This window comes from Glossina fuscipes, unplaced genomic scaffold, assembly GCF_014805625.2.
Source record: "Glossina fuscipes isolate IAEA_lab_2018 unplaced genomic scaffold, Yale_Gfus_2 73, whole genome shotgun sequence".
NCBI classification, from domain to species: domain Eukaryota; kingdom Metazoa; phylum Arthropoda; class Insecta; order Diptera; family Glossinidae; genus Glossina; species Glossina fuscipes.
Window position 1 is genome coordinate 473,638 of NW_023998436.1, and position 11,942 is coordinate 485,579.

The 11,942-nt window shown below is 32.9% G+C and overlaps 1 protein-coding gene across 1 annotated transcript; it reads left to right on the top strand.

Moving 5' to 3' along the window:
- The first annotated feature begins 699 nt into the window (after positions 1–699).
- Positions 700–3,163, top strand: LOC119638107 (saccharopine dehydrogenase-like oxidoreductase). Its single transcript, XM_038034733.1, has 7 exons — positions 700–898; positions 993–1,118; positions 1,186–1,420; positions 2,169–2,361; positions 2,424–2,570; positions 2,627–2,965; positions 3,046–3,163. The coding sequence occupies exons 1-7, from the start codon at positions 779–781 to the stop codon at positions 3,146–3,148; spliced, it is 1,263 nt and encodes a 420-aa protein (XP_037890661.1). The 5' UTR covers positions 700–778; the 3' UTR covers positions 3,149–3,163.
- The last annotated feature ends 8,779 nt before the right edge of the window (positions 3,164–11,942 follow it).

Sequence of the window (11,942 nt, forward strand, 5' to 3'; positions counted from 1 at the left end):
TTTACTTACTTTTGATAAATAAGAGTCTTCTCAGTTTACGCGGTACTGTCGACGTTTGCTTCGACCTATTTGGACCACTTTCAAAAGCAACCTACGTACAAGATTCCATTGTCTGCACTAAATAAAAAGTCGTAGCTAAACTTTTGCTGCCGATTATTTAAAAGACGGAAGGTCGAAAGGACGGACAGATCAGGCTAAATCGATTTAGAATTTTATGCTGGACAAGAACATATGTACTTTGTGAAGTTTCTGAAGCTTATTGCTAAGTGATGTAAACGCTTTCATAAAATGAATGTACTCTAGACCCTTCGGTGATGGGTACAAAAAGAAGTGTTTTCAGTTGATAGAAGACAAATATCGACCAACTTGCAGCCGGTATTGATCTAAAAGGATTTAACGAAAAAAAAAAGAAAAAGAAGAAAGGAAACGAGCCCCATCAAGCCAGCTAATAGAATAATGTTTTTATATATTTTGGATTCTGCTGGGTAGGGCTGACACATCAGAGGAAACGTATATGACTTTCTTATTAGAACGCTTCGCATGCTTTTAACCTCTGAAAATTAATTGAAAAAATATACATATATTTTATAGAGAAGCGCTACATTTCTCTGCCCATTGTCTAGAGCGAGACTTAATAAATGCAATAAAAGATAAGAATAATTTTTGCTATTGTTTAGTTTTTTCATTATTCTCAACGGGAGTAGTTCGCGTTTGCAAATTTTATTACATTTATTGAATTTGTGTGTGTGTGTATGTGTTGCTTTTCTTTGTTTCAAAAATGAGCAGAAATTTAGATGCAATTATATTCGGTGCTAGTAGTTATACGGGTCAATTTGTTATCGAAGAAGCTTTGGAAATTTTAAAAGATTTCCGATGGGGTATCGCTGGAAGAAATGAGGTTACGTTTTCTCTTTTGTTGTTTTTTCTTTTTTTTTTTTTTACATTTCTCTGAATAAGTTAATAAATTTTGTTTTCTTGAAATAACGTTACAGAAGAAACTTAAAAGAATGTTGAGCGATATTGAAGCTAAAGTTAAAAAAGATCTTAGTCATGTACCTATAATAATAGCTGATGTTAACGATACAAGTTCACTTGAAATTATGGCCAAGCAATGTCGCGTATGAATGATAGAGCGTACATATATAATAGAGAGAGAAAAAATTTTTTAAATAAAATTTCATTTAGATTGTATTGAATTGTTGCGGTCCTTATAATATATTGGGCGAACCAGTTGTTAAAGCTTGTATTGATGCCGGTACACATCATGTGGATATTACTGGCGAGCCACAATTCATTGGGAATATGTTACTTAAGTATAATGATTTAGCTAAAGAGAAAGGAGTTTACATCGTATATGCTTGCGGGCTTGAGAGTGTTCCGGCTGAGTTAGGTGTGCTGTTTGCGGAAGAGCATTTTGGAGGTCTCTTTTCCCTACAATAATGATATTTGTTTGTTTTTTCTTTTTTGTTATACCCATCACCAACGGATAAGGGGTTCAAACATTTTGTCGAAACGTTTGCAACGTCCAAATTCTGAATCGATAAAGCCATGTCTGTCCGTCTGTCCGTCTTCTATATGACTGCTGACTGGCAGCAAAAAAGAAGCTATCGACTTCAAATTTGATAGAAAGTTTGGAAGTTCAAAAGAAATAAAAGATTGGCTTTTTGTTCATTACTCACAAGCGACATCAGATAAATGTACGAAAATTGGGAAAAATGTCCTCGCAATATTATTTTCTTTTCGTTTTTTTTTAAACACCTTTATAACCCGCTAAAGCAAGCTTAAAAAAGCTTATAAAGTATATGGATTCCTGGTCAGATTCAAAGTCGGAATGCGCTTAAACATGTCCGTCTGTCCGTCTGCCAAACTATGGAGTATCTGCAGTAAACAAAAATGAAGATGTCGGCTAAAAATTTGCAAAAGACTTTGAAAATGCCCAAAACCGATTAACGGGCACGCGTATACAACAAAAACTGTGAAAACCTTTGCTTTCCGTGTTTTTTTGCTTTTTACTCAGTAAAAGTACAGCACATAACCGCAAATAGAAAAAAATCAGCCCCACCCATTTAACATATTGAATCTTTTTCAGGATAATGGTGATGGGTACAAGGTATAGAAGATGCGATCACAACCGAATTTAATTTTCTTACTTATTTCATTTTATGCAGGTATTATAAATTCCATAGAACTGTATATGGATGTTAAGCAAACGCAATCGGATTCGAATGCGAGACAAATATTTCACACTGGAACTTGGAACAGTTTGATTTATTCGTTTAAGTATGCTTGCGAAATTTTAAAACTAGAGCGACAATTAAACAAAGAAAAATTGCCACCCACTAAACCCAAACTATGGTTGAAGTAAGTGCAACTGAAAAATTTTTTAAGCGAATTATTTTTATCTAAACGCTTGTATTTTTTAGACCTTTTCCACACCAAATTGAAACTTCGCATAGATATTATTGTTATTTCCCGGCCACTGATAAATTTGTGATTGAAAGATCGCAACGTTACTTTTATGATTCGCAAAAGAAGAGGCCAATACAATTTGAATCTTATATCGGCTTTAGGTTCGCTAAAGTGATTTTCGAAATTCTTCTTTACGAAACTTAATAATTTTTTGCAGATCTTTTTGGTTGGCCTTACTCTGGCCATTTTATGTTATTTTGCTTTTAATATTGAGTCAATTTACTTGGTCACGTAAAGCATTGTTAAGAAGCCCTCATTTATTCTCCTTCGGTCTTGTATCAGCGGAGAAGCCATTGCAAAGCGTTCAGAATAGTATAGAATTTGCAATGACCTTGAAAGCTAAGGGACGGTATCACGAAGTGCCGGATTTTGTAGAACCGAAAAAAGAACTTGTCGTCCGCGTCTCTGGGAAAAATCCAATTTACGGCGTGACTAGTAATGCTATGCTGATATGCGCGAAAACTATATTAAATGAAAACTCGAAAATGCCAGAGAAGTAAGTAAATGACATATTGAACAACATTGAAACATAAGTGTTTTCTTTCTCTTTCTTTCCCCTTTCCGTATCACTTGCAGGGGCGGAGTTTTGTCTCCTGCTTCTGCGTTTGCTAAAACGCAAATTATCGAAGAGATTACACGCACTAAGTATGGTTTAAAGTTTGATGTAATAAAAACATGAATTTTTACAAATAAAGTGAAAGAAATATAAGAAGAAGAAGAAGAAGAAGAAGAAAAATTCCCGAAATTTATTTAAGATTAACTTTATGCGAAAATCATAATTTAATGATTGCGTTGCGGTAAGTGCAGTGGCGCCAATATTTGCTTAAACATCAGCTTCCATTTATCATGTTAGGTAAACGATTAACGCCACCGTTGTGTTGATAAAACACCGGTTCCACTTGTCAATTATATATGTATATATATATATAGAGTTTAATACAAGACTGGTCTCTGCGCTCGAAACATTTGAAAATACTTTTATATATCATGATTTATTTCAATTGAGTGACTGGTGATTTCTAGTCTGTCGTGCAAAAATGATGATGATATGATTAAAGTTGATGTATGGAGTCGTTTCAAATGGGAAAAGATTAACGTGCAAATTATCAAAAGAAAAAAAGGCAAAAGTAAGAAAGTTATAATCAGCATAAGACGACTTATTGATACCCATCGCTTTGCCAAATATTTTCGCCAAATAGCATATCAGGATTTTATTTTAAGTTATATGACTATTTGTAGGCTAACCACGCCCATTTGTTTACTAGAGCATTTAAGAGTTAAACAATTTGAAAGTTTTATAATTAGGTGTAGGCTGACTACGCTCATGGACTCACTGACAGTTGAAACATATTAAAGTTTTAAAGTTAGGTGCAGGCTGACAATGTCCATTGGTTCAATGAAGTATTTAAGAGTTAAATATTTCTAAAATTTTAAAGTTAGGTATCAGGTCCCTGTGGGGGAGTAGTAGCGCTTTTTCAGCATTTAAGGATAGCTTTTCCTTTATTACGTTAACTTTCAAAATATGTCAGGTTCGGTACTCTAAGGCAACCTTGTTTATGTGAGAGTACTTACCGAAGCCCAATTGTAAGTTAAAATCATTTCAATATCATGATCGGATCCCTGCAGGTTTGTGCTGATCTCTTTAAGAAATCCTTATCAGAAATATGCACGCAAAGTATTAATTATTGCTTCAAAAAAAAAAAAAATAAAAATATGAACAGCAAATTAAAGTATGTTTACAGCTTGTTCACACCCACTCTTGAAGCTGCCATGTTGTCATCAATTATATATTATATACAGTCATTATTATATAAATACATGTACTCCACGATTTTAAAAGAGCAAGTAACTGCGCTTTGCCTATTGTAAGCATATTTACAGCTAGGCCAGATCAATTTTTGAAGCTGACGTGAGGTCATTAATTACATACATATTTCAAAGGAAAATTGTGGTTTATGCTTACTATAAGCAAATCTACAGCTAAGTCGCATGGAGGCGTGGAGAGTACTTGAAAGCAAAATCGTGGTTTTTACTTATTGTAAGCATATCTACAGCTGGCTCATACTCATTTTTTAAGGTGACGTATGATCATTAATTGCGTATATACATGTACTCCAAGATTTTAAACGAGCAAATTATAGGATTTTTGCTCATTGTAAGCATATTTTCGGCCGCGTTACATCCATTTTCGAAACTGATGTGTGGCCGCCATCTGTGCGTATAAACGTATATATTCTAATTTCTGGAAGTTTCAACAATAACTGGTAAGCAGACAGATTAAGTGTCGGATGAGAAGGCCAAAAATATATAAATTTTGTGTTTTTTTCAAAGCCTATAGATGCGACAAAGAGACGATCAATGCAATATTTATCCACCCCGTGCTATAAAGGGGAAAACAAATTTAGTATGCCTCCGTCTAAAGACTTTTCGATATCCATATGTGTGTGTTGTAAAGTCAGGAGCAGGTCTAATACAACGTTATCTTTGGATAGTATGCATGTGTATGAATATTGACTTTTATGTTCATGATGTGCGGATGTAACTTTTAAAAATTGAAAAAGATTTCAAGTGTTTCAAGTAATGCATTCAATTGCAATTATGGAACAATTTGAGTGTAAGTGCGTCCATGGACTTCTAATTACGATTTAAAAAAAGTTTAAGTCAAATTTCTAAATAAGAGGTTTTATAAGTTTCTGAACATAAGTTAAGAATAATTTGCAAACTATTAGATCTTCGTTGCTTTCTAAAGAGAGGGAAAAAGAAAGAGGGAGGGAGAGAGAGAAAGATAAGATTCAACTGCTTATTGATAAGAAACGTTGCTTGAGCTCAAGTTAGTTCTCTTGCACAAAGATTCAAAGTCGTTAGTGTGGGTGGACAGATAGACCGACACCTGCACTGGCATTGCTAAATTGCTTATTGCGTTAATTTGTACTATATGCATATTTCAATATCTTATAATTATTTGATAACCGGTACACCTTGTGCTTACAATGAAAACAAAATCATTTATTGCAATTACGAAAAATTCCATTCGTTTTCCTTAAGCATATATAAAACGTAGATTAAACTGAATTATTAAAGTTTTTTTATTATTCCTTACTCTCTTATTATCGTTGTTGTTATGTTATAATAGAGAAAATTATTTTTGGTTGTGGTCGCATCATTTATACCCAACACTATTATTTAAAAAAAAAAAGCGTTAAAAAAAGATAAACAGTGGGTGTGGTTTTCGCATTTTTGTACAATTACTGTAGGATCACCTAATGGATGAACGGGGACATTATTATTAAGCAAAGGGTAAACAATCCTATCTTTATATCCTACACCACTTGTTGTATAGTAAGTTTGTGTGCATGTATGTAGCCGGTTTTTCATTATATCGATCGATTTGGAATCACTTTTTTGGATCGATCTAAGCTTGTCTGTTCGTCAGCCCGGCTGGATTTTGTTTTCATTCCAACGTATAGGTCGAAATTTTGGAGATATTTTAATAAAATTTTGTACAGTCGCCTTTACTCACATAAAGATTTAGCTTGAAAAGTCGTTATATGCATAACTCTATTAAACGAAGGATAATTAATGTAGGTAGGTCGCTCTGCAGAGTTTTAACTTTTTTTTTTTTCTTTTTGAAAACCGAACTGCATTTTTTGAACGATTTCATATAATTCTAATCCCAATTTGCTTGTCATGGCTTCCTATGTTTTTGTCGAGTGTTAAAACATACCGCAAACATACCCACTGAAACACGGGCCAGAGATAATGTGGACAGGCGGAGAAACATGCTTAAATCATAAGAAAATATAAAATTGGCCAAGAATGTGTTAACTGCATACTAACTCTGAGACTTTTTTTTGAGTGTTTCATACGTTCTAATAAAATGAATGAATGAATCATCCTCTCTATGGCGGATATGAAAATGTAAAGTTATTCTCATAGGAGAGTATAACACTAATAAGGGAAGAGAATTGAAGAAAATTTAAGTATGAAATAGAGCGTAGCGCTTGATTATCGTTAACGTAATAGGACTAATGCTACTACATTAAGAGTCATATGAGTGTTTACTTTTTCATTATGTTATGTAAGGTAAAAAAAAGTTGTAAAAAGGTATAAAAGCTGTATAATAGGGTAATTTGTTAAAGGCATATATATGAAGTATCAAAAGTATTAAGACATTTAAAAAAGTAAAACAAACAAGTTAAGTACTTTAATAACTTTTCTTGAAGAGATCTTGATTTTGTCTTTCAACTGAAGTATCATTACTCGATCGTGACGAAGATGCGTAAAGGATAGAACCAAATAATATTTAATTTTCGTATTGAAACATCAAATTCACAATCATTTTTTTCTTACTTCAAAGAAAAAGCGATGACAGTTAAATCTTTGAAGCTTTCCATTCCTTAGACCCCAGTTCAATTACCTAAAAATATTCATCCTCCAATCATGTTGAACTAAAATTCTCATTAGCCATTGGAATTTAATTATTTCATACAATAGTAAAAGTACGCATTCGTTTATTCCAACGACGATTTTAACTTACTTTTATATCGCATGTGGACTCGTTTCTCCACAGAGCTGATAGCATCAGCTCTATTGTCTTTTACTATATTTTTTACTTTTCCTTTCTTGATTTTTGCGAGCGGAGAATGTTTGCTATGCAGCTTCAGACGGAGATTACGGGGTTTTAGAAATTCGTGCAAAATGAAAATAAGAAAGCCTTATCCTTCGACAATGACCTTTTTTAGCTCATTGCTCATAAAGTATCCAAGCGATCCTATCAATATTATTATCGAGTACCGAAATTTCATTTTCTACGATTTGGTTTTTAAGGCAAAGTCGATCGATATGTAGGAGATCCATCCGCAACCGAATAAAATTTTGGTACTTACTTCGCACTTCGGGTCACCTCAGTCCCGATACAAGACGAGAGTTCTATCACTCTGCATACTGTGCACCCTATATATTTAGGAGAGGGAAGATGGCATATTTCACTGACGGAGTTTTTGTTTGCCCCGTTGTCATACATAGGTCTTTAAGATTTCTTTACCTTGATGGTTTCGGAAATAGCTTCTCCTGTCTTTCATTTATGTATATTTTCCTTTCTATGCTTTTCTAGCTCTTTATTAAAAGCGTTAGCAGCTGCTAATGGCTGACTAGGGAAAGATCTTTTTTTGGGTTTGAGTAAATGGAAATTAACGCCGATGTACATTCCAATGTGGAACAGAAGCGTTAATCCCATTCTTATACAGACTTCATTAATATTTTCTCGAGTTGCATAGTATGGTAACGCACGGCAAAGCGAATTAGTGCAAAAAGTCCAAATGAGGTGATTAATGGGAAGTGAGACCTTACCGGCGTAAGCAAAACATTTTCTAATTTTCTACATGAGTAAAGGACATAGGCTGGGTTACAACGGACGGCATTCAAATTTCATGTTCCTTTAGAAGCCGCAGCAGAAAGTTCCATGAGGAGAAAAGTTAAGTACCTTTACTTTAAATGCAATGAAACGAGTATCTTGGAGCAGGATTTTAAGATGCGAGAAAAGGCTTCTTTGCCATAGTTTGACACGTAACACTAAAAATGTGCAAATATTCTAAACATGCCTTTCAAAATGGTATAAGTTGTTTCCTTGAATATATTATCCCAGGTTACCCTTAACATTCCTCAAGCGGCCTCGAGTCGATCGGAAAAGAAAGTGCATTGGTTGCACTTCAGCAGAGACACTATATACAAAGTTCGAAATTAAAACCATTCAAGTCATCAACTTAATCTTTACAACAAAGTACTAGTTGAGGAGTATCGCGTAAAAATAGTTGAAATTTTTAGTAAGATGGTACCGGCGTAAATTCCATTTAACATTACAAGCAAGTTGATAACATTGCCACATAATATATTTGACTGCATTTGTTGATATTGTTGTCACTTGATACCTTTCCATCTGAAGCTATAATGCTATTTAAACTTGCAATTATTCCTTCGAAGAAAACATATTCAGTAACATGAAGACATCTGGGGAAAAAGTTATGGATTTTACTTCGAGCCTGAGCTTGTACAATGAATAACATTGTGTTGCTTTTGGATCAAGTAAATGCAAAAAGAAAAAAATTCACTCAAATGACTAGATGGCCTTATCTCAGTTAACTAACGAAAATGTTTGGATAATTGGATCAATTGGCTTAGTGTACCTGCAAGCGATAATGTCCATTGTAATACTACATTGGAACAATATTTTTTTATACCGAATGTATCTGAATTATTGCCTTTACACGCATTTTATTGCAGTTTATTAAAATGAGTAAATTTTTTCCTTGTCTAATAGAGCACTGGAAAGCATGCATGCATAAGGATTCGATTGAATTTCACAATACTATTTATTACCTTACTATTTATTTATTTACATCTAAAAGTATTTTTTTTCTTTTATTTTTACATATAAAGAATTATCTAAGTTTTCTTAGAATTTATGATATGAGGGAACACGTTTTTGAGGATTAACAATATATCTGAACAATTTTAATAATCACCATTAGAACATAGCTATTGGGAATAATGCTAAAATAATATGAAGAATAGTATATATAGTATAAGTAGAGCTTTTTTGTTAAAAGCTTTTTAAAGTGAAAAGCTTTGAACTTTCTTTCTTCTACGATTTGACTATGAATGAGAAATTTGTAAACATTAAGTTACCCACACATATGTAAGAATATAAAAACATTTAATCTCATTTACAGTTTTATTAGAATTTGCAAACATATAATACAATTATCTGTTATGTATTATAAAGCAAATTACCGCCAATTGTAGTCTCAGAGACTTTAGCTCAGTCAGTAAAGACAAAGTTGGCTGTGCGAGAAATTGTGAGTTCGTAACCTGCCGGTTTCCTGCCACAGCCACCTTTATTAAATTTTTTTTCTGATATATTTATTGAGATATTCAGATCTTATTAAAAAATACTGCAAAAGATTATGAAGTCTACCCAGCGAGATCTTTATAACACCAAGTGTATGCGGAGACCTCTATACATAATATTGAATAAAATAATTAAATTCTATTCACAAGATATTAAGAACTGTTTTATTTTTAATTTTATAGTAATTCATATAGTATATGTAGAATGTACATCCATGTACATATATATGTATATACATATATCGATCATTGAGAATTTTATATATATGCCTATAAAAAAATTAAATACAATTTTATCTGATATTAGGAATTGTTATATATAGCAAAGCCAAATATGAATATAAAGAAATGTGGTATATATAAATATGCATATATATATGAGACAGGGTTAAACTCATTTATATGCAACATTAAGAATTTTTTTTTTAGTTATTTAACGAATGTATCTTTTTTTATTTACATATGCCTGTATATAAATATGTCTATATGTAAATACATCTATATGTGTTCTGCTTATTTAGTGAATATATATATATATATATTTACATATGTCCTTATATATATAAATAAGTTCATATATAGATATATATATGTGTACATACAGGTGTCCCCAGTTGCACGAACCCGGGTTATACGAAGCTTTTGATACTTATTTATTTAAATCGAGACATAATCTAGGATAATATAATTTAAACTTAGATATAATGTAAATCAAGGCAATATCCACGTGGCCACAACGAGGCCTATTTTGTATTCTACCGATGTTGTGTTATAATATTTGCAAATTTGGTTATTGCTTTGCAAGTATCGTGTGTATACAAACCAATCATACATATACTTGAAACATATATATATGTATACATGTATATATACACACATATATGAGAAGAGAAGAATGTAAACTCTTATAAATTTAGATACGTCTTGTACACGAAGACTTTATGGTTAAGCACACTAACGGGATACATAATATCTGTCATTCTTAGAAATAATACATTGGAGATACAATAATGCGTATCCATGATGATCGCTTCTAGGTTTATCTCGCTTTCTTACTATGTAAGGTAAACATGTAAATATTTGCATTTTCTTTCTACAAACTGCTTGGGTACGTTGTAAAGATCAGAAGTAGATTTCAAAGCCATGAAAACTCTATTTATACTTGATCAAAATTAAATTCTGAATTATCTGGAAGGTCCACTTCGTGCTTGCCCAGCGCTTGTCCTTGTGTATTTGCGGAATATATTTTTTCGGTCGCAATCATCAAAAAATATCGCAGATACAAATTATTAGAAAAAAAATATTAGGAGCTCTTGCAAGCAACGTGGTATTAGAAATGCACCTCTATTTTCAAAAGTAAATGCTTTGTAGATCGTTTGTATATATTAACCGTGCGAGCGTATGTAACACTTAGCAGAGTGTGAAATAGAGCCGTCTTTTGTTGTACCAATCATTTTCTAAGCTTGTCTGTTCGGCTCGATCGTTGTGGGCTTGTCTGTCCATCTGTCCTTCTTGTTGTCTTATATTCAACTTGCAAAGCCCAATTTTTGAAATGTATTGACGAAATTTATTCCAACGACAGGGTTTAGTTCAAGGATGAACGTTATTGAAAATTTTTTCGGTTCGGACGACTTTTTCGAGCTTACACGAATTAAGCGAAGTGTGAGGGTAGCCCTGTCCCACTATAGTTTTGTTACTTGTGTTTACTTAAGATGAAGATGTTGGACACAAAAGATGCGGCCATTAAATAAATAATCTCCTCTTACTTCCGTTATAGTCATTTTAGTAGAACGATTGAATGAATTTGTTTATGCTGAGAAAGATTAGTATCAAGGTTCTTGGAATTTCTTGGAATCTTTCTGAGATAGTTTCATGTTTGAGTTATTGAGGGCTGATCAATACCATGAAAATGTCTACAAAGATGAACTATTAGAAAAAGGAGAATGGCTAAGTCTTTTCAAAGCCTTAAGTTGATAAAGATTAGAGATCCGTTATGATTACTTCAAAGAAATTAAAAATTGTTATTCTAGCCCTTTAAGATAATTAGTCTTGGCAAGTAACATATACGAGCTGCTTCTTTTGCAATCAAAATAATGTTTAATCATCGCAAATGTTAACTGCGTGCATGCACTGATTAACGTTTTCCTGGATTCTTTTTTTTTATATGTGGACGAGGCAAAGAGTTTTTCCTCTTCTATTGCTATTCAAGTTATATAATACCTTTCGCTAGGCTGTTGCCAAACATTGCTAAATATTTCCAAAAAGCTATTAACTGGTTTACGAGAAGTCGATCATTTATCAGGCTTTATGGTGAAGCTTAATTCTTATACCCGTTATCGAACGATGAGAGCATATTAAGACTGTCATTCCTTTCGTAACCGGTAACGGAAGTTTTACAAACGATGTCTCTTTTGTCATAATTATAAAAAAAGATTTTTATAAATATATCTTCTATAGTTTCGAAGAATTGAAATCCGTCAATCATGGTTGTACATAGTATCATGGTACAGGCAGACGAACCAGAAGGAAACCCTTTTTTAGATATTAGTTAATCACAATTCTGCGAG